This window comes from Elgaria multicarinata, chromosome 3 (assembly GCF_023053635.1).
Source record: "Elgaria multicarinata webbii isolate HBS135686 ecotype San Diego chromosome 3, rElgMul1.1.pri, whole genome shotgun sequence".
NCBI lineage: Eukaryota > Metazoa > Chordata > Lepidosauria > Squamata > Anguidae > Elgaria > Elgaria multicarinata.
The window spans coordinates 102,561,523-102,586,520 of NC_086173.1; the positions used below are offsets into that span (position 1 = coordinate 102,561,523).

Sequence of the window (24,998 nt, forward strand, 5' to 3'; positions counted from 1 at the left end):
GAAGATTAAAAAAGCAAATTAAAATGGTTCAATTTAAAAACAGCACCCTCCCACCCATGTTCCCCAGCAACTGGTGCATATAGGCTTACTGCCTTGAATACTGGAGGTAGCACATAGCCATCAGGGCTAGTAGCCATTGATAGCCTTCTCCTCCAGGAATTTATCCAACCCCCTTTTAAAGCCATCTAAATTGGTGGCTATCACTACATCTTGCGGTAGTGAATTCTATATTTTAACTATGTGCTGTGTGAAGAAGTACTTCCTCTTATTTGTCTTGAATCTACCACCAATTAGCTTCATGGGATGACCTTGGGTTCTAATATTATGGGAGAAATAGAAAAATGTCATCTGTACTTACAATCCAGCAAGCCCACAATTTAGGCGAGAATATACCATCTTGTAATATGGATGGGAATGTGATACCTTATCTGCTATCAGTGTCCATCACATATGGTTACTGGCCATTTTTTACTATAATCGTCTCTGGATTGGAGCCATCAGAATTATTTTATGATTGTGTGTATTTATTTTCTCCAACCCCTTTAGAATAACCAGCTGATATACTGGGTGTTTGTGGGCAAAGTATTATTTAGTGTGCATATTATTTGTGTTTTATATTTAATTATTTTTTCTAATTTCTAGGTCTGGAACTCCTATTTCAGTTTGTCAGTTTTGTTTATAAATCAGCCCAGTTTACAGTTGGAAACTGTTACTCCAGCCAAGCGTAAAAAGATTCTGGACAAGTAAGAACGTATTCCTCTAATTTCCAATCTCAGTTGTTTGTCTGTTTTGAGAAGAAGGCATCTGTTTCTTTCACTATTTTGTATATATTATAAGAGTGAGAAAAGTAACCAAGAAAAAAGAATATGGAATTGTTTGTTAAATATTTTTCTGAATATCTAACTACATTTTAAAGATTCCCTTGGTATGTTTAATTCTCCTGAAGTCTGTATCTGTGTCTCTCATCCAGATACGGTGATATGCGTGTGATGATGGCATATGAACTATTCAGCATGTGGCAGAATCTTGGTAAGGTGGTCTTCCAATTTTGTCTGAAGTTAGGATTTGCATTTACTGGTAAAATAGCAAGGGGTGGTATTGACATAATGCTGGGCAATCCCTTAATCATGGTTAAGGGATCATCCAAAGTTACATCTGTACTGGCTACAACTAACTTACAAAATTTTGCAGTGTGAGATGGTTCTATTCAGAAGTCCCAAAATCAAAGTCACACACAATCATTTTGCCTCTGTTTGAATACTTTCAACTAAAAGACTGTTAAGGGTAACTGAGACATAAAGGTTAATGTTTAAGGGATAATACACATTTTGGAAAATCTCTCTCTCTCTCTCTGTCTCTCTGTCTCTCTCTCTGTCTCTCTCTCTGGAAACAGAAAACATCTTAGTTGTCAGGAATTACTTTCTGTTGTTTAGATTAACAAATAAATAACTACATGCTGCAGTGAGGTAAAGAGTTAGGAAACCCAATAATGTTTCATAACTGAGAATATGTTTGGAACATCACACTTTTTTTCCATTTGTGTACTATCTAAAAATTCCTATAAAGTCATAACCCAATGGTATATGATGCCAGTGAGAATTCAGAGGATAAACTGAAACTCAGACAATGCTAGGAATGTGGATCAGCTGTTGGGAGCCATTTCCATATCTTGTGGTTGTGTCATAAAGTGAAGGAATATTCCTTCATTTTATCACACAACCACCAGTTATACACAAATCTCTATGAAATCTAAAAATTGAGACCCCCCCTGAGTTACACTAGAAGAAAAAGAGAATGGTCAAAAATGCTGGGGGACCTCCATTGAGGAATAGAAAGCATATCCTGACTGCGGCGCTGCTTTTGAACTCGCCAATACAAATTGAGGATGAACCTCCAGTACTGTCGGGATGAACCCCCAGTACCATCGGTACTGATACCTTCCATCTCTGAGAGAGATATTCATGACTGCACTTCTTCTCGGGACCAAGAACTACCATGCCTTAGAGCTCCGCACCCTCAAGAGAGATCTCTCACTCTTGTTCCTGTTGAAGACCTGATTGTTGACATCGATCTCGACATCGATCCTGATCTTCACATCCTGACTGGGAAAGGGGTTCAGAGTGATCAGTACCAGCAACCAGATATTAAGATTGGGATCCATGGCATTAGAAGAGAGGATATCAAAGGGATTTTCAATAATCCTTGGCTTTCCCTGTGCCACCCCAGAGCTACCATTGCTCTTCACCCTCAGCATCGCTCTCGAGACCACCACCTCCAGAAGCCTTCCTTCTTCCCAAGGAGTACATGTTGCTGCCTATGCCACTGCCCGCAAGAAAAGAACGGCCACCAATACAACCATTGGTATCGAGACATCTAGCTTGACAGCAGATGCAACAATCTGAGCAAGTACATTGCTCAGCACCCAAAGAACTACCGTATTTCTTCAATTGTAAGACGCCATTGATTGTAAGACACACCCTATTTTCAGTACCACCAACAGAAAAAAAAAACCTAAGACACACCCGTGATTCTAAGACGCACCCCATTTTTAGAGATGTTTATATGGGAAAAAAGTGTGTCTTAGAATCGAAGAAATAGGGTATTAGCTTCTACTCTGCTCATTTCAGTCCCACCATCTCCAACAGATTGGGCTGCCTCACAGACTCATGATTCAGCCTGCTTGGTCACTGACGATTATCAATCTGACTCTTTCTCACTCTGTCGCACCTTCTACGGCTTATTCTGAGGGAGCTGTAGGTTCTAATGACCCCTTCTCCATCCAAAGAAATGGGTCACTTCTTGGAACAGGTGAGCTGGATGGCGCAATCCCTTGGACTCGAAACCCAACAATCAGTTGAGAAGGTGAAAGATCCAGTATTTGATGTTCTTCACACAGAGGCATCCACCCCAATCTTCATTCCGTTTTCCATGACTCATGCATCAAAATGTCCAGCAAAAGGATGCAGAGTTCCTTTTCGCACACCCGTTGCCAAATTCTGTGATTGTCGAATCGTCTCAGAGCAAGTCTCACAGAACCCACTCATCACCTTTGAATAAGAAAGGAAGGAGGCTTGATATGTTCAGCAAAAGAATCTATTTGTTATCATCCCTAGGCTTGAAGGTCACCAACTACCAAACAGCAATGGCACAGTACCAACCATTGCTGGGAAAATGGGATTGCTACTTGATGATAACTGGGAGCTTGCCAGAGTTTTTCAGAATGAGGTGACTAAAGTGACGAGGCAACAGATTAATACGGCTCACCACCAGGCAGACTGCAATGCCAATGGGAGCTGGTGCCTTCCGGAGGCACGCTTGGCTGAGATCAGGGCTCTCACAAGAGGCTCACTCATGCATTGAGGACCTCTCGTTTGATGGTCTTGGATTATTATTAATTCCAAGACTGATGAAGTTATGGACTCCATACAAAAGGTGAGGATGACAGCTTGTAAGATTGGGCTTACTCAACTGCAGCAGTACTCCAAACAGAAGCAGTGGTACCGCCAAACTCAATAACAGGAGCTGTAGGTTCTAATGACCCCTTCTCCATCCAGAGAAATGGGTCACTTCTTGGAACAGGTGAGCTGGATGGCGCAATCCCTTGGACTCGAAACCCAACAATCAGTTGAGAAGGTGAAAGATCCAGTATTTGATGTTCTTCACACAGAGGCATCCACCCCAATCTTCATTCCGTTTTCCTGACTCTACTACAGATGGTGTAGTATATACCAATAACAGCAGTACTGACCTCATCAAGATTATCAGAACAGACAAACCTTCCTGCCACACACTAAGTGCTCATTCAGCCAGCCTTCTTGTTTTCAGTCCTCTCAGAGGAAGCCTGAACCACAGAGGAAACAACATCTTTGACTTTATTGACCTGCCTCAACATATTACTTTGATCTCGACAACCCTTGATCATCAGCTGCACACTTTCCTCCCAGCATGGGAAGACATAACCACAGAGTCTTGGGTCCTTGCTATTGTGTGCCAGGGCTACAAAATAGAACTCAACAACCTCCCTCCTTTTTTGGGCATCAAAATCGTGCCACTTTCCCCAGAGCTTATATCAGAAACCAACACCTTGTTGGAACTCTTCCAGTTCCCATAGAAGAGATGCATAATGGGTTTTACTCCCAATATTTTACTATCCTGTAAAAAGATGGTGGCTTGCACCCGATCCTCGACCTCAGGGGAGTCAATGACTTCATCACCCCAAAGAAATTCAGGATGTCCACGACATCATCATTACTTCCCCTATTGAGGAAAAGAGACTGGTTCGCAACCATCAACCTGAAGGACGTATACTTTCATGTCGATATCAAAGAGTTTAGCCAACAATTTCTCAGGTTTGCAGTAGGAAGCCACCCTTTTCAGTTCACAGTCTTCTCATTTGGTTTGGCTATGCCCCCCCCCACCCCGGTTTTCACAAAGTGCATAGTGGTGGTTTGTGCTCATCTCAGGTTGCAGGGTATTCAGATCTACCCCTATATAGACAACTGGTTCATCATAGCAAACTCCATCTCAACTCTGTTGAGCTTTGTTCAAATGTTCGCCAAATGCTGACCCATCTAAAATCACTTGGGTTTTGCGTCAACTTGGAGAAATCAACTTTAACCTTGACTCAATCTATTCAGTTTATTGGGGTGGTCATAGACTCCACTACAATGCAGGCTTACCTTCCCGAGGACAGAGCACCTCTTGACCCTTGCCAGGAAAACAAAGAGCCAGAAAACCATGCAAACATTCTCCATTCAGAGACGATGGTAACACTGTTTGCCAGATTGAGAATGAAACCCCTTCAGAGCTGGTTCATCAGGAACTTTGATACCAACCAGAATGCCAGAAGAAGCTGGCTCCAGCTCTCTCCTCACGTCAGGGCTTCTTTAGCCTGGTACAGACCAACCTTGTTGTGGCATGCCAGTCTGACAGCCAATTCCGAACATCGAGGTAACCACAGACAAAATACAAGAATGGGAAGCAATGATATATGGATATGCAGTGATGGTCAAGCATACAATTTAAATAAGAGTGAAAGAATGGAGAAAAAAATGACATGTTTTTATAATTTATTTCATTTCTATACCACCCAATATTCGAAGCACTCTGGGCGGTTCACAAAAATTAAAGCCACATGGTACAGTATGGAAGCTTAAAACCACAATATAAAAATGCAACCATAATAAAACCTAGCAGCAATGCAGAGATTTAAAATACAGATTTAACAGAGCAGAGCTAAAAGACTAGAATGCTAAAATACTGGGAAAATAAAAAGGCCTTCACCTGGCACCAAAAGGAGAACAACGTAAGTGCCAGGTGAACCTCTTTAGGGAGCCAGGGAGCCACAGCAGAAAATGCCCTCTTCCTGGTAGCCACCCACCTCACTTCCTTTGGCAGGGGCTCATGAAGAAGGACCTCTGAAGATGATCTTAGGGCCTGGGCAGGCGCATATGGGAGGAGGCAATCCTTCAAATAACCTGGCCCCAAGCCACTTAGGGCTTTGAATATTAATACCAGCACTTTGAATCGGGCTTGGACATGGATTGGCAGCCATTGCAGCTGGAAAAGTACTGACGTAATGTGAACTCACCACGCATTGCAGTAATCCAAACGAGAAGTTGTCAGAACATGGATAACTGTAGCTAGCATACTTGGCATATCAGCCTGAGATGATAAAAAGTGCTCCATGCCTGCGAATTCACCTTTATTGGAATATGTTTATGGATTACTGGCATTGTAGAGCACACTGCTCAGGAGATTCAAGATATTATTTGATACATTATAAGAGCAGTACAAGTAGCATGACTGTAACTTTTTATTATTTTTTGTTATAGTGAAGCAGAATTCTATTGTTCAATTTAACAAAATTTAATAAATTAAATTATAATATGTTATTGTTTAAAAATGTAACATATTAACAACAGTCACTTGTTGTGATTGGACATTTTAAATTGGCAGTATTGATCAGTGCAAAAGAGTAGCAAGAAGGGCTGCAAAGGGAATGATACAAATAAATATGTATATTTTTCTGTTACCCAGGTGAACACAAAATACATTTTATTCCTGGAATGATTGGCCCCTTTCTGGGTGTTACGCTGGTCCCTCAGCCAGAGGTCCGCAACATCATGATCCCCATTTTTCATGACATGATGGACTGGGAGCAGAGAAAAAATGGCAACTTTAAACAGGTAAAAGATTCCTCTTCAGCTTTTGCACTATTGATATTCTTTCTCCATTCATTGTTGATTTACAGTCAGAAAGAGCATTTTGCTTTTAAAATATTAGGCATGTGTCAGCCTAATAAAGGCTACAAAATACATGGTTGATTACACAGTCCTCTCTGACAATTTGTGACTCCTTGGAGAAATTCCAAATACCCATTGTTAACTGATGTTTCCCAGGAGGGAGAACAGCAATAGACAATGAGCTGGTTCACATTTAATGCTAAGCCACCCTGAAAATAAGCTACAGTAGGCTGGTTGTTTACTTCCTAACCCACATTACTCAGTCAGAGATGATTGGGTGCGTAGCAGGTTGGCATGGCTCTTTCCCTCAGTCCACCAGCCCACTTCCTGCATGTATCCCAGTGTCCTTTGGGTGGCAACCCCTTTTGTATCCTTGTCCCTATGGCCTGCCCCCCATCCCCTGTTCCAATCACTACACTTTTTTGGAGCACTTAATTCATTCGCCTCTTTTTTGGTGCTTCAGGAGTACGCAAAAGGAAGGAAAGTTAATAGATAGGAGAACAGTGAACGTTATGAGATGCAAAGAGCTATGTGGGATATGGAAGCAGAGGAAAAATGGTCACAAATTTGGGAGTGCAGAGCCAAAATAGAATGCTATGGGATTTTTATTTATTTATTTATTTATTTAAGGATTTTTATGCCGCCATTCAGCCAAAAAAGGCTCTCATGGCGGCTTACAAAAGTATTTCTTGACAGTCCCTGCCCACAGGCTTACAATCTAAAAGACATGACACAAAAGGAAAGGGGATTGGGAGGGAGGAGGAGGAGGGGGAAAAGGAAAGCAAACTCAGGCACTACAATCTTAGTTGGAAAGTTCAGCAGTTACAGGTGACAGCAGGAGGGAGGGGGCTCTCAGCTGGAGCTGGACCCAGGCACGGTGGAGAGGTGCCTGGCTGCTGCTTCCTCCCTCTCTGGTGGCCTCTGCAGTTACAGTTGGTAGCAGGAGGGAGGGGGCTCTCAGCTGGAGCTGGACCCAGGCATGGTGGAGAGGTGCCTGGCTGCTGCTTCCTCCCTCACTGGTGGCCTCTGCAGAGACAGTTGGTAGCAGGAGGGAGGGGGCTCTCAGCTGGAGCTGGACCCAGGCCCGGTGGAGAAGTGCCTGGCTGCTGCTTCCTCCCTCACTGATGGCCTCTGCAGTGTCAGTTGACAGCAGGAGGGAGGGGGCTCTCAGCTGGAGCTGGACCCAGGCCCGGTGGAGAAGTGCCTGGCTGCTGCTTCCTCCCTCACTGGTGGCCTCTGCAGGATGCAGAGTAGCTGTGGGTGGACACCGAAAAAGGGGGGCTGACACTTGGAGTTTTAGATCTTCGTTGATGTGGAGAAAAAGCAGATGCAATAATGAATCAAAGGGCATCATTAGACAAGCGTTTTATTGCACACTCGTTACTGGGCATTCATGGATTTTCGCGGGTCGTATTCATGACATCATCTGCCTCCCACATGCCTCACGCCCCTTCTAGTCTTCTTCACGTGACAAAAAAAATCCCCAGTAAATCTGAATTTTTTTTGAGACAAAACTTGCCACTATCTCCTGTTGTGTACAGGAGAAGCAGCACAATCAAAACGGCCCACTGAATGGGCCACGTGCACACTGTTTACTTTGTCCTTCGAAAGAGGAAGTAATGAGGGACAAAAGAGCGGGTGAAGAAGCGACAGTAAGCAAACACGGTTTCCTCCCATGTGATGACAGTGAAAGTGGGGAAAAAAGGGCTAACAGAGAAACCTATGGTTATATGCTTAGAAAAAAAACAGCCAATGCTATGAGGCATAGAGAGAAAAGAGGAGGCTAGGAGAGAATGAGTAAAAAGAACACAGTGAGCAGATTTGCATGTATTTATTTGTTACATTTAAATCCCACCTTTTTTACATTACCATATAACATACACCAAGTAGTGGTTTGTTGAATTGTGGCTTGTCATTCTCTCCGAACTTATACCGGCAAACAAATCACTACTTGTTCTTGGCTTATGACCTTTGACTTGTTGTTACAATTGAACCCAGAAGCATGGTTTATCCCTGGTTTATTTCACAAGCTTCCTACCAGGAAACAGAAGTGACAGGAACGAACTGCCAGAATACAATCCAGAGCCACGCTTTCACTTGTGCTTTTCCCAAACTAGCTCTCCACAATCTATGTGGCAACTGGAGGCAGTCACCACACTACTACTCTCTCAGATCTGATGATGATTGAGTGGAGGGAGAGTTAAAGTGACAACAATTAATCTAAGAGCTTCTGCAAAACTGCATGTACACAGCACTGTGCCACTTAACTCTCCCAGAAATACCCTGGCCTTAAAACCTCTAGAAGTGCAGCTTTGAGAAGAGCAGTTGCTATTTATCTTCCTGCTCAGGATGCAATTATCTTTCCAAAAATCATTCTGGGAAAGTCCAGATGAACAATGCATAACAATTATCACCTCCTTGACAAAACAGTGACCAAGAAATATCTCCCTGTTCCTATGTGCTCCCATCTCCTCTGCTTTCCCCCAGCAGTGAACCTGGACTAGCTACCTCTAATGCAACACCAATAGTGTTTGCTGGTACACCGAGTTTTCCATGAAAACACATTATGCCACCAATGCTATTAGTAGAGCAGAGGTCCTCAACCTTTTTGGACCCTTGGGCACTTTTGGTAATTGGAGACCATGCTGTGGGCACCAACACAAAATGCCTAATCAGTGAATTGCCACTTTGGCATTTACCTGTCATGTCTACAGATCTTAGGCTGTGTCTTATTCAGCAAAAAATGTTTGTTTCATATCTAGGGAGTAAACTTGTTGTGCATCTCTTTTCTTGAACCTGATGCATAATTACTAGGACGTTGTATGCATTTCATACAATTCCATGTATGCATATTTTAAAAATGAAAAAGGGGTGTGTGTTTTTTAAAAAAATTAAAATTGGGTGTCCACAGGTTCCACATAGGGAGCCATTTCTGGGCCCCATTAGAGGTGCCCATGGGTGTTGGGGACCTCTGAACTAGAGGTACATTAAACTAGCACAACATAATTTATTTTAGCACTAGTGTCAAATAGGGAATGCAAGGAAATGGGGAGAAACTACTTATGGGTCTTGTAGTGATATCACAGGACACTCGGTAGATGCCTGTAAAATTTAAACAAACACTTTTCCCCATAGAAAAATGTGTGTGATTGTCTTGCTTGTTTCCCAGAAACTATAGTTAATTGTTTGATTATAGGAAGCAATAATTTACCAGAAAAAATAGAAAAGTTTACTAGGACAAAACTGTCTGTATAGATATATAATTTCTGCCTAATATACCTAGGAAAAAGTGAGTGTCTAGAAAGGCTCAGAGACTTTGTATAATGCTTTTAATTTGCAGTAGTGTTGAAGGAAGGTGCCTTGAAAACGGTAAATGAAAATCTAGCTAAAAATTATGAGAAGGACTGGATTAGTTTCAGTGCATTTAGATTACTTTTACTGCATTTATCTTCTATTGCGAGCAGATAGTATAATGCAGTAGAATGGTATTCCAGTATACTGCAGTGTGACAGTACTATGGAGACAAATGAGGCAGATTATTTTCCATAAGATGAGCTATTGTTTCATGAAATTTATATTAGGTCAGTGTTGTTTTAGGTACTTTTTATATGAGGGCAGAAATAACCTATTCTTTCATAAAAGCAGGCTTCTTACAGAGCATGAGAAATGAATCATAAAATACATTTTTCACAGCCTTCTTGATGTTTAGAGTTTACAAAGGCAGCTACAGTCTTACAAATTATTTCTTTCTGATCCAGGTGGAAGCAGAATTGATTGATAAATTGGACAGCTTAGTCTCAGAAGGAAAAGGAGATGAGAATTATCGGGAACTCTTCAGTCTGCTGTAAGACTTGCTGTTAATACTACTGAAACTGTTTTACAAGCACATGTAACGGTGCTGGAGTGATGGTCAACATAGAATAATCTCTTTAAGAAAAGAACAATAAAAAGGATACATGACATGGAATTAACGTCAGTTCTGATTGAACTCAGGATGAAAAGGAATTCAGGCCTTTTAATATAAAGTAGCATGCCCATTTTGTTGTATGCAAGCGGTGAAAATCTATTGTTAATGATATATGTGTACAACTGCTAAAGATGTGAGCCAATCAGCACAGTTGTGAGATGACTGAGCAGTTCAATCCTGTTTACATGTTTCTTGGATCTTTTCCTTCCTTGTTTACTGCTTTTTAAATATATTATTTTTCATGATGGCTCAAAAACTGACCTTTAACTTGCATTTAATAACAGCTTGCCAGATTGTGTGAGGGCATAATTTTAAGGTCTTTATCAGGATTCCACAGTTGTGGTTCAGACTTTAAGTAAAACTACACACTTCATAGATGTGCAGAAAAGTTAGGCCAAAACTGTCCCCTATAGCACACAAAAATCTGAAAGGTTCTCCTTAAGGCTAGATTACCACCACAGCTCTAGCTTTTTTTTTTTTAATGAGCACACATAAGTTCTAAACATCCCCTGTTGAAGCAAACCTAGAGTGTTCCAAGATGAAGAAATGGGCTGGAATACCCCATTGGCATTCATCCAGGAACTGTTGGCAAGAAAAGCCAGAGGAGCAAAAGGGACTTCAAAGATACTATTGGGGTGGAAACATTCTACGCACCCACTACCAGGCAGTTAGGCCTGTAAGACAGTTGATTGAAATGAGCTGGAATTATGGACCACTTTGAAAGTGGGTGACCACTTTCACATTGTCTAAAAAGAGGATGTGCACTACCAAAAAAGAAGAGAAAAATTGTATCAAATTTGCATATGCTAATTTGTATGTATAGCTGAAAATTTAGAAATAATTATTGGAATTAAAATTTTACCAAAGGCATGCCTTTGGTAAAATATCTAAATATCTAAATCTTTCCAAATAAATTCAGAAGAATTCATTTTGCAGCTCAAGCTGAGAACAGCCCAGTTCAGTGTCTGTTCCATTAATTTATCCCTATTGCTTCTCCAAATCACCTCTAAATGATATATTTATTTATTTATTTATTTATTACATTTTTATACCGCCCAATAGCCGAAGCTCTCTGGGCGGTTCACATTGATATCTATCTATCTATCATATTGATATAGATAGATAGATAGATAGATAAATAAATATTTAAGTACTCAAAAACAGTCCAATTCCAAATAAAGAAATCTCCAACCCATGGTCTGGATATAGCTACATTAAATTTAAGAAGATGTTGGCTACAGAATAACCTCTAAACATGCACAGGAAACCACTTGTGAACTGCAGTTCTGTACCCACATACTTCGGAGTAAGCCCCATTGAATTCAGTGGGACTTGCTTCTGAGAAGGCATGTATAGGATGGTACTTTTAGTGGTACATTTTGGAGAACGAAGTGCAAAGCCTAAGGCTCACTTAGGCCATAGCTAGACCTAAGGTTTATCCCTGGATCGTCCAGGGGTCAAACCTGTTCATCTAGGTGACACACAGGGGATCCAGTGCTCAGGCAGGGGTGAACCCTGGATAATCCCAGGATAAACCTTAGGTCTAGCTGTGGCCTTAGAAACTGCACCATCTGACCTAGAAACCATTCTAATCTGTTTAAGGGTATGCTGCGATTATGTGAGGAATGCTCTTTGCACATGATCACTTAATAGAATGACCAGATGCAAAAGAGGACAGGGAACTTGCAGGGTCAGTAGTGAAGGAGAGAACTTGCATACAGAAACTGGGATCTTCCTCCTTGTCTGCCACACTGATGCACCTTGCTGCTGAACGCCTTCTTTACACTCCCACCTTCCTTCCACTGATAAGGGCAGAACATCCCAATCATCCTGCAACTATAATTTTGTAAGCTTCCACACTTATTTTTCTATTCATTCTTGCTGTGTGGAATATTTTCCTTTTGAGTGGAGGCATTGGAGAGCTTTGCTATTTGAGCATTTCAGAGGTTCTAACCACTGTGGTAACTGCCCTTGCTGGAGTGTGCATGTTTGCTCATTTCCCTCTCCCCTATCTCCCACACAGGTGCATAAATATGTAGTTGTCAGGTGCCCCCTTTTCAAGGTTTTTTTTTTTTAAATGTTAGATAGACCTGCAATAAAATGTTGCAATATGTTAGGGTGACCATATTAAAAGGAGAATAGGGCTTCTGTATCTTTAACAGTTTTATTGAAAAGGGAATTTCAGCAGTTGTCATTTGTATATGCAGCACTTGGTGAAATTCCCTCTTCATCACAACAGTTAAAGCTGCTAATGTATAGAGTGACCAGATATAAAAGAGGGCAGGGCTCCTGCAACTTTAAATATTGTGGTGAAGAGGGAATTTCACCAGGTGCTACATGCATACAAATGACACCTGCTGAAATTCCCTTTTCAATACAACTGTTAAAGATTCAGAACCCCTGTCCTCCTTTCCATATGGTCACCCTACAATATATTCCCTGCTAAAGCTCTTTGCACTTCTACCAAATTATCCCCAGTTACCTGGCAGTAAGCCCCATTGAACCTAATGGAAGTTACTTCTGAGTAGAGAGATATAGGATTGCACTATAAAGTAAGATGCAGGGAAGTAAAACTTGCAAAAATGGCTGCAACGTATGGGATCTTGCTTCCCAGGAATTTTCTCTGATATGCCACAGCTGCCTCAATGAATGAGGTAATCACTTTGAAATAAGTCCCATTGAACTCAGTGGGCTTACTTCTGAATAAACATAGTAAAGATTGCACTGCATCAATCTTTCTTAAGAATGGCCTGGCAAATTTAACTATGGATGCTTCCAGATGAGGCTTTTCTCATGCCTCAATTATGGAATTTTGCCTCAATTGTGGAATTTTATGGGGGTCTCAACAACATTATCTTCTGCTTGTAACCCTCCGGTGTTTCTCCCTTGACCACTGAGGACATTTCACACAGTTGTGTTTTCAAATCGCTTTTCCTTGGAGGAGATTTTCAAAGCAGCAACTAGATCTTCTGTAGTTATCTTCTTCAGCTACTGCAAAATAGACATCTCTTCAGCAAATGCTGTCTTTGAGATGTGTTTTGCAAAGAGTAGTTGATTCCTAATTTCCAGGTCCCTAGTATCCTGCCCTAAGCTGACACTGCAGTAAGAGTTTGGAATGTCCTCTGTGGTCAAGAAAAAAACGAATTACTTTTTGTGTATTCCTGTTCTCCTTGACCAATGGAGGCCATTTCACCATTCCTGTTTATGCAAAAATTCATTGTAACATTACCCAATTTTAATGGCTGTGGCAATATAGAATCTGAACTAGTAATGCTGTCAAATCCCAATATGAAATTAAGAAAAGCTAAAGGCATGCAGTGCCTTTTATATAAAAACAATGTAAATTAATTCCTTTCACTGAAGACATCTTCATATGCAGAAGATACCAACAGAAGTTCTTTTATTAGTAACCAAATAGTGGGGGCAGAGAAGTTAATCTTCTGTCTCAGATTACAATGTATAAAGAAAGATGTTTGTGCTTATTAAAAATTCTATGAAGAAATAAAAAACATGACTAGAAGCAAAGCATGCAAAGTACTTTCCTATGCACAACTTTGTATTGTTGGATTCTTTGAGGAACTGCATACAAAGAAAGAGAATATACTTTAAGAGAGTGAAGGAATATAATTTATAATTTTAGAAAAGGCCCCAAACAGAAGGAAAAAAAATTCTTTGTGACTTCTTGTGGCTTCTATGACTTTAATTCAAATGTGCCTCTACATGTGTACTACATTAGTAGGAAATCATGCAGCAGAAATAGTCTACTCAAGATTAGAACTAAGTTATTACTTGAGAAATGGAAATGTACATTTGATTTGGATTCCATCCAAAATGTGTTCCCTTTTTTTTAATTAACTAGTACCAGAGTAGGGAACAGCATTTTCTTGATATGAAATGGTGATAATGTTAGTTCAATAATTTCCTTGTCTTTGCTTCATGCAACATGGACCAGAACCCAGCTCTTTGGGCCTTACCCCAGGTAAGATGATGATTGTTCAAGTTTGATGTGGAAGTCTGTTAGGTATTAAAATGGCTCTTAGAACTGTTGGGGCTTTATAATATTTCAAAGAAATATTATAGTTTGTTTAATTTCATGCAGCCTGCTAGAAAAGATTGAACAAGAGACTTGGCGGGAGACTGGTCTTTCTTTTGTTACATCAGTTACTCGTCTGATGGAGCGCCTCCTTGATTACAGGTAATGTGATTCAACTTTCATGGGCATCTGCTATATAGTACCTGTGATTTTGCTGATAATGACAGATACAACGTCCTCCAAATGGCCTATGCCATTTTGTCCTTTTTGTTTGTAAATTAATATTTTATTTAGGATTCTCCCCATTAGCAGCTGAACATATATGTGTTTTGACTATCATATGTTATATCACTCTTTTTAGGGAACAAGCCTATTGTGATTATCATAAGCCTCCTAACTCAGAGGCTTACGGTCGTCCTATTGAGGGCAGGAGGAGTGATGGAGGTGATCTTCACCTTCCTGTCCTGCATTTTCGCTAGACAGGCCCATCTACCTGGGGCATCTCAGGGCGGGAAGGCAGGAGGTTGGAGATGCCTCAGGATAGCTTGTATACTGGCCTCTCCAGTCTCCTCCCCTCCCCACCCACCAAAATGTCCCCTTTCCCCCCTCTCCAAGTTGTGTTCCTGACCTCGAAGAAGCAGCCAGAATTTTTTTTTCTGCACTGGCAGGGAGTGTGCAGAGTTCTGGTTCCCAGCTCCAAGGTCAAGGTGCTGTCTCCAACCTCGGATCTGGGAATCTGAACTATCATATGGCCCCTCAGTACTAGCCAGCATAGCCAATAGTGAGGGATGATGGGAGTTGTAGGCCAAAACAGCTGGAGGGCCACATGTTGCCGACTCCTACTTTAAAGAAAAATCATACACTAGAGATTCAAGCCATCCTTCTGTCTCTCTTGCAGCAATGCCCTGCTATTTCAATTTTTTTTAATAGGGCGGGGTCTGGAGGCACATGATGCTGCAATCTTGCTGATCTAAATAGGCATGGGTCTAATTAGAGCTTGGATGGGTGACCACTTAGGATGCCTGTACTCGTTTGACTTCCATCATGGAAGAAAGGAAGGATATAAATGTAATAATAGTAATACTATTTTTTTTAAGATTGTCTATCCCCAACTCCCTCCCACCTCCATCTTTAACCTTATCTGTTTTTCCCAAACATAAATGTTGAAATCTGAATGTTTCAACAGTTCTCTCTTTTTTTCCAGGGACTGTATGAAAGGAGATGAGACAGAGAACAAGAAAATTGGTTGTACTGTTAATCTGATGGTGAGAATGCTGTGTGTGTGTTCGTGTTTTGTTTTATTTTGGTTTTGGTTGACTTTTCATTTGTGCAGTTTTAAAATAGTAATGCAGAAAATTATTCAGCAGAGAATTGCTGAAAGATTATTAACTCCCTTTCACTTCAACCTGCTTTTGCGTGAAACTACCAGCATAGACTAGGCGATGTGCACTAGACTAGGCAATGTGGTTAGTTGATCTAACCAAAAAATTCATCAACCATAGATACTTTCAGGGGGAAATGAAAATATAATCTCTACAGCATCTATAATATTTGAAATATTTCTTAAAGGGATTATTCAAAGCATTTAAAATGATGGTAATCTCAAGATCAGTAATATTGGGCGCCACCATAATGCCAATAGCCATCACTTTAATTTGAAAGAAAAAATGAGTGCCAAATCAAAAATAATTCTTTTCCAGAATGGTACTTAATAAATCCAATAAAATATTGGTAGGTGGATCAGCTGAGGGTTGGGAATTCGAAATAGCTTCTATAAAAAGAATTGACATCCAATGTGATAAGACACATACCTTACCCTGGCCTTTTTCTTCGTCTGTCACCTTTTACAATTTGAAATTTAAATTGTAAGCTCTTCAGAGCAGTGTCCTCTCTTTTTTCTGTGTGGTTTTATCCTGGTTGTGCTTTTTGTACTGTATTTTGTAATTGTGCTTTTAACCTGTCTGGTTGTTTTATTGTGTTTTTAATTTTTGTGAACTGCCCAGAGAGCTTCAGCTATTTGGCGGTATAAAAATGTAATAAATAAATAAATAAATAAATAAATAATAACAATTTGGTTAGCCACTTAATGTAATAATAATTTGGTGAGATTATAGGAGAACGATTGATTTGCATGAAATAGTGGAAATATTACATGAAAGCAGCTGTCATACCTCTACAGCTGGGTGCTTTCAGACAAGGCTTTTTTTATGCAATCAACCTGCCTCATAAATGGAATTTTACAGACATCATCATCTTCCACAATATCTCTCCTGTGCTTTCTTACTACTACTTCCATCTTTTTTCTTACCACAGAAAATCCATTAATGAGGCAAACACTGAAGAGCTACACAATGTTGTTTGATTAGTCTCAATAGGAGTTGTTTGTCTGGAAGTTCCCTCTGTCTTTCTGGCTATATTCTCTCTGAATTACTCTCCTAGCATGAGCAGGACTAGTATTGCTAAGCGGGAGGAAAGAGAGAGAAAGAGGGAGATCCCCAATTGCCTTCAACTTTTTTTTTTTTTACAAAGAACATAGAAGGATATCATTGATGCTTTCTCCTGGTTTACTGAGCCACCAATGCCTTTTTGACAGCAGCTGCAATTACACCTTCATTTCAGATCTATTTGCATGCCTGACAAAGTCACTTCATTGCTGAAACATAGAAGCTAAATACACATGCTAACACATGTAAGAGCCCAATGCCATTTTAAAAAAACAAGCCAAAGCAGCTTCATGAAAGGGGAGTTTAGAGCACAGAAGCATGAGGAGGAGAAACTGTTTAGCGCTTTTTTTGCATGCAATTCTTTTGCAGAATAGCTTCTATTCAGAATCATGCATCTGAAACCCTGTGGTGGATGGACAGACTCATTATTCAATAAACCACTCATCTCTAGGCCACTTTTTCATGCATATTACCAACATTTAGTGGGCATCTCACAGATAATGGTGAAACAAATGAGTACAATTGATGAGGACTGAAGGGAAGAGGGGAAGGAGGCAGAGCCCAGGGAAAGGACCGAGATTATGGTAGCAGACACACAAGGGTCCTGAGCAGCCTTTCCTAGCCTTTGGTCCCAATATAATGTTGGATTACAACTCCCATCATTCTTGATAATAGGCCATGCAGACTCAAGCTGGTGGGACTTGTAGTCAAACAACATCTGAGCATCCAAGGTTTGGAAAGGCTGGTCCTCAGAAATAAAGAGAGGGACAAAGAAAAAAGTGAGTGGGGTAAAGCTAGCAAGGAAGGAAGGTTGAGGCTGATCCCCAGTCACCCAATAACGGACCATCTTTATGCTCACACCATTTCGTTATCTCACTATAAATACTACCATCATTGAGGGAAGCATAACAAGTGTAATTGTAAAAAAAATAGTATTATTTTATTATCCTTTTTGGCCTATTAAGTGTTTGTTGGACTGCTGATCTCATTGCAAATGGCCCTTCTGACTAGAGCTCAGTAGCAATATAGTTGTTGAGTTTCTGCCTGCCCTCCCCAAGGTCCTGGTTCAGGATATGGTGTGAACTTAACTCCTGAACATTTATAGAGTGGTTTCATATTTTAGAGCATAGAGTATAAATGAGTCTTGTTTCTTGTTTTCATGCTTCTTTTTGCGATGTCACACTTATTCATTTATTATATTTAAATACCACCCAATAGCCAAAGTTCTCTGGGCAGTTTACAAAGCTAAAAGCTTTAAAATACCATATTCTAGAACATATAAAAACTATATAAATAGACAACACACTTGCATATTGTAGGTGTTCACTATTGCATTTGTAAGTATAAGAAAAGGGTGAACTCTACTACTATTTACATTGAGCTAGCATTTAATCCCTTAAAATATGCAATTTTTAGATTTGTATCTAGAGTTCTTTTCACATTTTAAGTACATTTCTATAAATAAGGGCTAAGTTCAAACGTAACACCGAGTCATGGTTTAGCATTACAAGAACCCTCCAAGGTGAGCCTTGAACTTTCATGCTCCCTCCTCCTTCATGTGCAATAGAAAGACATTGAAAGCTTCCAGCTTTGTATAGATAGCAATTTCCTATTACGTCCAAACTTGAGAAATTGGTTTATTCTAGATGGTTAGTTCCATCAAACCTTGATTTCAGATTAAAAGGGGGGCATAGCTCAGTGGTAAAGCACATGCTTTATATGCAGAAGGTCCTGGCTCAGTCCTCGGTATCCCAGGTAGGGCTAGGAAAGCATCCTGCCTGAAACTCTGGAGTGCAGCTTCCAGTCAGTGTCAATAGTGCTGGGCTAGATGGACCATTGGTCTGACTCACTTTAAGACAGCTTACTATGTTCCTATCCTGGTTTGTTAACTAATCACATTTCGAATAAACCTCTTTTCCAAGTGTGAATGTAACAATAAATTGTTGTTCGTGAAATTGTGAAGGATGATGGGGTATGGAGACAGGCATAGTCCAAGGCTTACCATGGCTTATTCTCATAAAGATAAAACATGGTTTAGAGTTACAGCTGAGATCCCTAAATATATCCTGAGCTAGGCAAGTTTTCAGATTATCTTCTGAATTTCATGTTTTCTTTACTTTTCAGAATTTTTATAAATCTGAAATTAACAAGGAGGAAATGTACATCCGCTACATCCACAAGTTATGTGATATGCACTTGCAGGCTGAAAACTACACAGGTAACTAAGAAAAGAATATTTTTCAGAAATTTCCCCGTCAACTTTAAATATGTATTTTAAAACCTTCATAGAATAGATGATTAATCACATCTAGGAAAGACCGTTTTTGTTTTCCATAAAAATTGAATCACTTGATTATGAAATATCGTCTTTTAGAATTGAAGACAAAGTATTTCTATACAACCTTTCCTCCCTAAAAAATGATTTCTAAAATCTATGTAATAAGAACACTTTTATATAAAGACTAGAGATGTAAAATGTCTGAAATAATGAAATTATGGAGAGAGTTTTAGCCTCTGTAAGATTCCCAGTATAGTTATTTCTTTCAATCCTTATTAAAATTATTCATCGAAAGTATATTTTACTGATAGATACTTATGGTCAGTTTCCCAACATGTGAGTAGAGTCTTTGTGCACTCTTGACAGTAAATGTGCATTCTTGACAGTTTGTGTTTTGTTCTTTGGAGTTCTGTATTTCTGATGCTATAGCAGTCATTTAATGTAGTTCTAATCTATTCAGACAATAATTACAAATTTACTGAGTAAATAGTGGTAGCCTTATTATGGAAGCTTCTTGTAGATTTGCTTGTATTTTTCTGTGCTTTGGCATTTTTATTCTATCTTTATCCTTAAATCGTCTCTCTAGTTTTTCATTCTGTCAAATTATTCCTTATTTGATTGGTTTTTGCACACATCTTGTGAGCACCCATGAGGGTATATGGCCCTCAGGACTCCGTTTAGGAAATGTGTGCGGTGCGACAGTAAATTGCCACCCTTTGACCGACACTCCTTATGTCTTTTGTGTTTGGGTGAGGAGCATGTTGTTAAATTGTGCCCCCATTGTCAAGCTTTTTCAAAGTAAACTCGAAGACATCGCTCAGATAGACTAAAAGCCATTCTTTGGCAAAGAACTTTGGAGGCGGGTTGGTGGAGTCACAAAAGGGAATTCCGCTGACCATTCCTGATTCAAAAAGGGAGTGTTTCTGCTCTGTTAGGCAAGTGGTGGGTCCCAATTGCACAACAGAATCGGCTGGAACCATTGTTTATGCAGTCGGCAGGGGTGTAAGTACCCCATTGGATATTGCCCCCAATTTAAAATGCTGGTTTTAACCTTTAACACTTGAAACAGTTTAGGACCAGGTTACCGGAAAGAGCGCTGCCTCACACCCTCAAATCTACTTCAAAGACCTTAATCTGCAGCTCGTGCAAAATGCAGCAGCCAGATTGATTTCAGGAACCAGAAGGTTCGACCATATAACACCTGCTCTGGTCCGCTTGCACTGGCTGCCTGTATGTTTCCGAGCCCAATTCAAGGTGCTGGTTTTGACACATAAAGCCTTACACGGCTTGGGACCACAATAACTGACGGAACGCCTCTCCCGACGTGAATATACCCTGTCACTACATCTAAGGTCCTCCTCCGGGTGCCTACTCTGAGAGAGGCTCGGAGTGTGGCAACGAGAGACAGGGCCTTTTCGGTGGTGGCTCCCAGACTATGGAACAATCTCCCTGACGAGGCTCGCCTGGTGCCAATGCTGCTATCTTTCCGGCACCAGGTTAAGACTTTCCACTTTGCCCAGGCATATAATGGCACATCTTAATTACCCACATGTTTAGTTTTTTAACGGTTTTTAATTGCTTTATGTGTATATGTTCTGTGTTTTAGAAGTTTAAATTTTGTATACTTGTTTATATCTTAATTTTAGAATTTCTGTAAACCGCCCAGAGAGCCCTGGCTATGGGAGCGGTATATAAGTGTAATAAATAAATAAATAAATAAATCCAAGTGTCCCTGTTTAGATGTCACATACCTGGACCACCTTGCCCCAGCTATGCAATTAGGAAATTCAGTAGCCAGATGTCTCCAAGCAAATTCTGGATTAAAATAGAATGATGTGATTCTGAGACCCAATGTTATACACATAGCCTCATTGCAGCAGGAATGAAAAACATGCCTTTTCCCTGAGTTTTTCCAAATGGAGCTAGGGTAAAAGCAATAATTACCTCTCAGTGCTTTTATCTGATAGAAGACGCCAGAGCAGAGGCTGTAAATCTAAACAGCTACAGTGCCATTAAAGCCATAAAATAACCATACAATTTTGAATGTGTTCAGATAAGGGATTGAGCAAGTTTCCTCAGATGGTAAATAGAAGCGATTTGTTTTGGGAGGCACAGAAATACAAATCACATGCAGTGGGAGACAAAAGATACCTGTAACATATTCTAAAATTCAGCAATGTTATTATACATTTGTTTTTCTAGACATGGATCTTATTAAGAGGTCTGGATTTTAGTCATATTGTTTAGGCATAGTTTATTTAGGAATAGATATGTATCTTTAGAAATGTTGTTATGTGTTGTTCTACATCATGGTCATCTATGCATTCACACATATGGGCTCTGCACCTGTGCAGAGCTCGTTCTGGGTACTTCCAATAGCTGAGGAAAACTTTTTGGCGGGAACCCACCCCCTGCTGCAACTGCACATGTCCTAATGGTTCCCACCTAGCCCTCAGTTCGTCAACTGCCATTGTTGCAGCATTGCACAAAGGGTCTTCCAGTAGTTTTGTCTACTTTTCTGAGGAAATTGTTCAATTTTATTCTATCTTTCTCTCTTCTCATTGACTCCTTCTTTACCTTTTTCGTTTTTTATTTATCTCGGTTTGGTTTATCTGATTACAATCATTGGTTGCAGATCGCCCTACTGGCATATGGCCATTGAGGTGCCCTTTAGAAAATGCGTATCTGTGTCCTTGATAGCACTGTCCACCCCATCCCTGGATACAATGGTGGGGTCACAAGACCCATCTTCCCCATCAGAGGATATGGGTCATTTTTCGGAAAACTAAAGGACCCAGTCTTCGATGTGTTAAACACAGAGACGAACACACCAGTGGCGATTCCCTTCCTCCCTACTGCAGACAGTGCAGCAGTCTTGGGAAGCGCCGTCTTCCACCACTCCTACACCTAAAAGATTGGAAGCCATGTACCGCACACAAGAAAAGGAAGCCAAATTCCTATTTCACCACCCTAAACCTTATTCAATTGTGGTAGAGTCGTCACAGGGAAAATCACAAAAGTTCCTTTCAGCACTGGTGGACAAAGAAGGTAGAAGATTAGATCTCATGGATTGTAGAATCTACTCGTCTACCTCGCTCAGTTTAAAAGCCACCAACTATCAAGCCACTATGGCCTTTTATCAGTTGTTTTTATGGGAAAAGATCAGTTTATTTATTTATTTTATTACATTTATATACTGCCCCACAGCCGAAGCTCTCTGGGCGGTTTACAACAATTAAAAATAGTAAACATTAAAAGTATACAAAAATTTAAAAAACATAAAAAACAGTATAAAAACAACAGTATCCATTTAAAAACAACAATTCTGGGGTCCATTAAAAACAAACTTAACGTTGTTAAACGCTGCTTAAAATGCCTGGGAGAAGAGAAAAGTCTTGACCTGGCGCCGAAAAGATAACAATGTTGGTAACAAGTTCCATCTGTGGTCTACTCCTTCCACGTTTATTCAACACTAGCGACTGGATGTCCGGGCGAGACAAGACTGTTCATTCAGTAGAGCAGTTCTGTCAGAGATACTTCGATGAAATACCGACCCTCCTCTAGGTAGGTGAGCTTGGTATTGCCCTATAAGTATGATGCATAGAGACCACGATGAAGAAAGTCAGGTTGCTTACCTGTAACTGAAGTTCTTCATGTGGTCATCTATGCATTCACACAACCCACCCACTGTCCCCTCCATGGTGTTGCTATTAATTATCTTATACTGCTCTTCAGGCCTAGGGCAGTCTCCTTAGGAACTGAGGGCTAGGCGGGAACCATTATTAGGGCATGTGCAGTTGCAGCAGGGGATGGGTTCCCACCAAAAAGTTTTCCTTAGCTACTGGAAGTACCCAGAGCAAGCTCTGCACAGGTGCAGATCCCATATGTATGAATGCATAGATGACCACTCAAAGAACTTCAGTTACAGGTAAGCAACCTGACTTCATGCTGATATTTTAATAGTAAAAGAGAATGTTTGCTCTGCATGTTTATATCTAGGGTTTGAAGCTACCCTGAGATTGACATTTTGTTCTCAGAGGAATTTGAATATGCTCATTTAAATATGCTCAGTTAAACAGGTGATCTGAGGTCACCTATACACAGAAAGCAGATTTTGAAAGAACCTCTGAACAAAGGCCCATATGTCATAGAGACAGGTAACTACCAGGGCTTTGGGGGCATGGCAGCCCAATAGTGGAACAGCCTTCCAACAGGGGTTTTGCTGGTGCCATCCCTGTGGTCTTTTGTGCCAAGTTGAAGACCGTTCTGCTGTATTTTATGTTGTTGTTAGATCAATGTTCTTCACCCAGGGAAGAGATCCAAACAGCCCCTAAGTATGACTCCACACTTCCAGCGACAGAGGGTTCAAAAGCGCTTTATTGATTAGTAATCAAGGTCTGGTCTCTTCAAAAGCGAGCAATCAGACAGAGACATTGGGAATTCAGCACAGCATTTGAGCCTGCAAGGGGCAGGGCCCAGTAGCAGCATAAACCAATCAGAACATAACACTGGAGCATAGCTAATTTTGCTAAACCCCTTTGTTCTATAACCTTGATTACTAATCAATAAAGTGCTTTTGAACCCTCTGTCGCTGGAAGTGTGGAGTCGTACTTAGGGGCTGTTTGGATCTCGTCCCTGGGTGAAGAACATTGATCTAACATTGTTTTTGATTGTATAGTTTTGTGGTCTGTTTTATATTTAAATAGTTTTTATGTTTCTTTATTGCAAGCCATCAAGACATTTTTGTTGTTGTAGGACAGCAGACAAATATTCTGTGCCAGCTTATTTTTCATTTTCTTTCATAATAATGTGATCAATGAATCATTTTTTTTAAAGCAGGGTGGGCCACTGCTGTCACCCTGGTTTCCCCTCCACTTCATTTCCAGATGTGATGGTGGCAAGATTTGCGTGTGGCAATTTTAGAGCTCCATAGTACTTAAAAGAGCCAATTTTAGGTTGTACTTAAGTTATATTTGACTGTATTAGCACCCAGTAGCCTCTACGGAGCAGTAAAGAAGTTACATTTAGTTTGAGAACAAGCTAAATTAAACCCTTTCATTGTTATGGTGTATTTAATGAATTTCAGTGGCAAACCACATATTTTCCACATCAAGTTCTCTGATGTGCTGGAGATTGTAATTTTTTCAGAACTACTTTTCTCACAGTTTGAATGATCATCTGCATGTAGTTATTGTAACTGAGATGTTTTTGAACATTTTTATTTATTGTTTTCTGCTTTGCTGTTTCAATAGAGGCTGCTTTTACTTTGCTCTTGTACTGTGAGCTCCTTCAGTGGGAGGATAGGCCTCTTCGGGAGTTTCTACACTATCCATCTCAGACAGAATGGCAACGTAAAGAAGGTCTTTGTCGGAAGATTATCCACTATTTTAATAAAGGGAAGGTATGCAGAAACATATTGACTAAGCTTACAAGTAGATGCTATAGGAAATACCTTATTACAACAAAAACAGCAGCACGACGTCTTGTTATCCCTGCCATAGTTATTCTTTGTGATATCAGTGCAAGCCCAGCTTTCCTTAGTTAGTAGACACAAAAGAAGGGGGCTTCTAGGCAGTGCCCCCTCCATTGCTGAACTTCTAACTTGCATGGCCCCTACAATGCAGGTCTTTAAATAAGCCTTAAAAATTTACCCTCCTAACAGTACTGCTGTCTTAGGCCCTATTCAGAAGACACCTTAAACCACAGCGGTTAAGCCAGAAAGCCAGGCTGTGTTCAGAAGACACCTTAAACCACGGCTTTAACCACAGCAAATAAGGCTTTTTGCCTCGTTCACCATGATTAAAGCCATGGTTTAAGGTGTCTTCTGAACACGGCCCGGCTTACTGGCTTAAGGTGTCTGCTGAACAGGGCCTTAATGTAATTTATGTAAATCTTTGTAGAATGGTTGAGATTTACATTAGAAGCTGTTTTCTTAAACTATGTATTATGGTCTGATATGATCACTTTAATGTACCTAATACATTTTCTGTATTGTGTATATTTTTATGAAGGCTAAAGAAATAAATATAGG

General features: G+C 40.3%; 1 protein-coding gene across 1 annotated transcript in view; it reads left to right on the top strand.

Annotated features, from left to right (window-relative positions):
- The window catches only part of DOCK3 (dedicator of cytokinesis 3), a 243,919-nt gene that overhangs the window by 175,680 nt on the left and 43,241 nt on the right, over positions 1-24,998 (top strand). Inside the window, exons 30-38 of the mRNA XM_063121109.1 lie at positions 643-743; positions 971-1,029; positions 6,040-6,188; positions 10,004-10,089; positions 14,165-14,191; positions 14,312-14,407; positions 15,450-15,510; positions 18,814-18,907; positions 24,220-24,368. Coding sequence (XP_062977179.1) covers positions 643-743; positions 971-1,029; positions 6,040-6,188; positions 10,004-10,089; positions 14,165-14,191; positions 14,312-14,407; positions 15,450-15,510; positions 18,814-18,907; positions 24,220-24,368 — 822 coding nt within the window. The remainder of the gene's footprint in view (positions 1-642; positions 744-970; positions 1,030-6,039; positions 6,189-10,003; positions 10,090-14,164; positions 14,192-14,311; positions 14,408-15,449; positions 15,511-18,813; positions 18,908-24,219; positions 24,369-24,998) is intronic.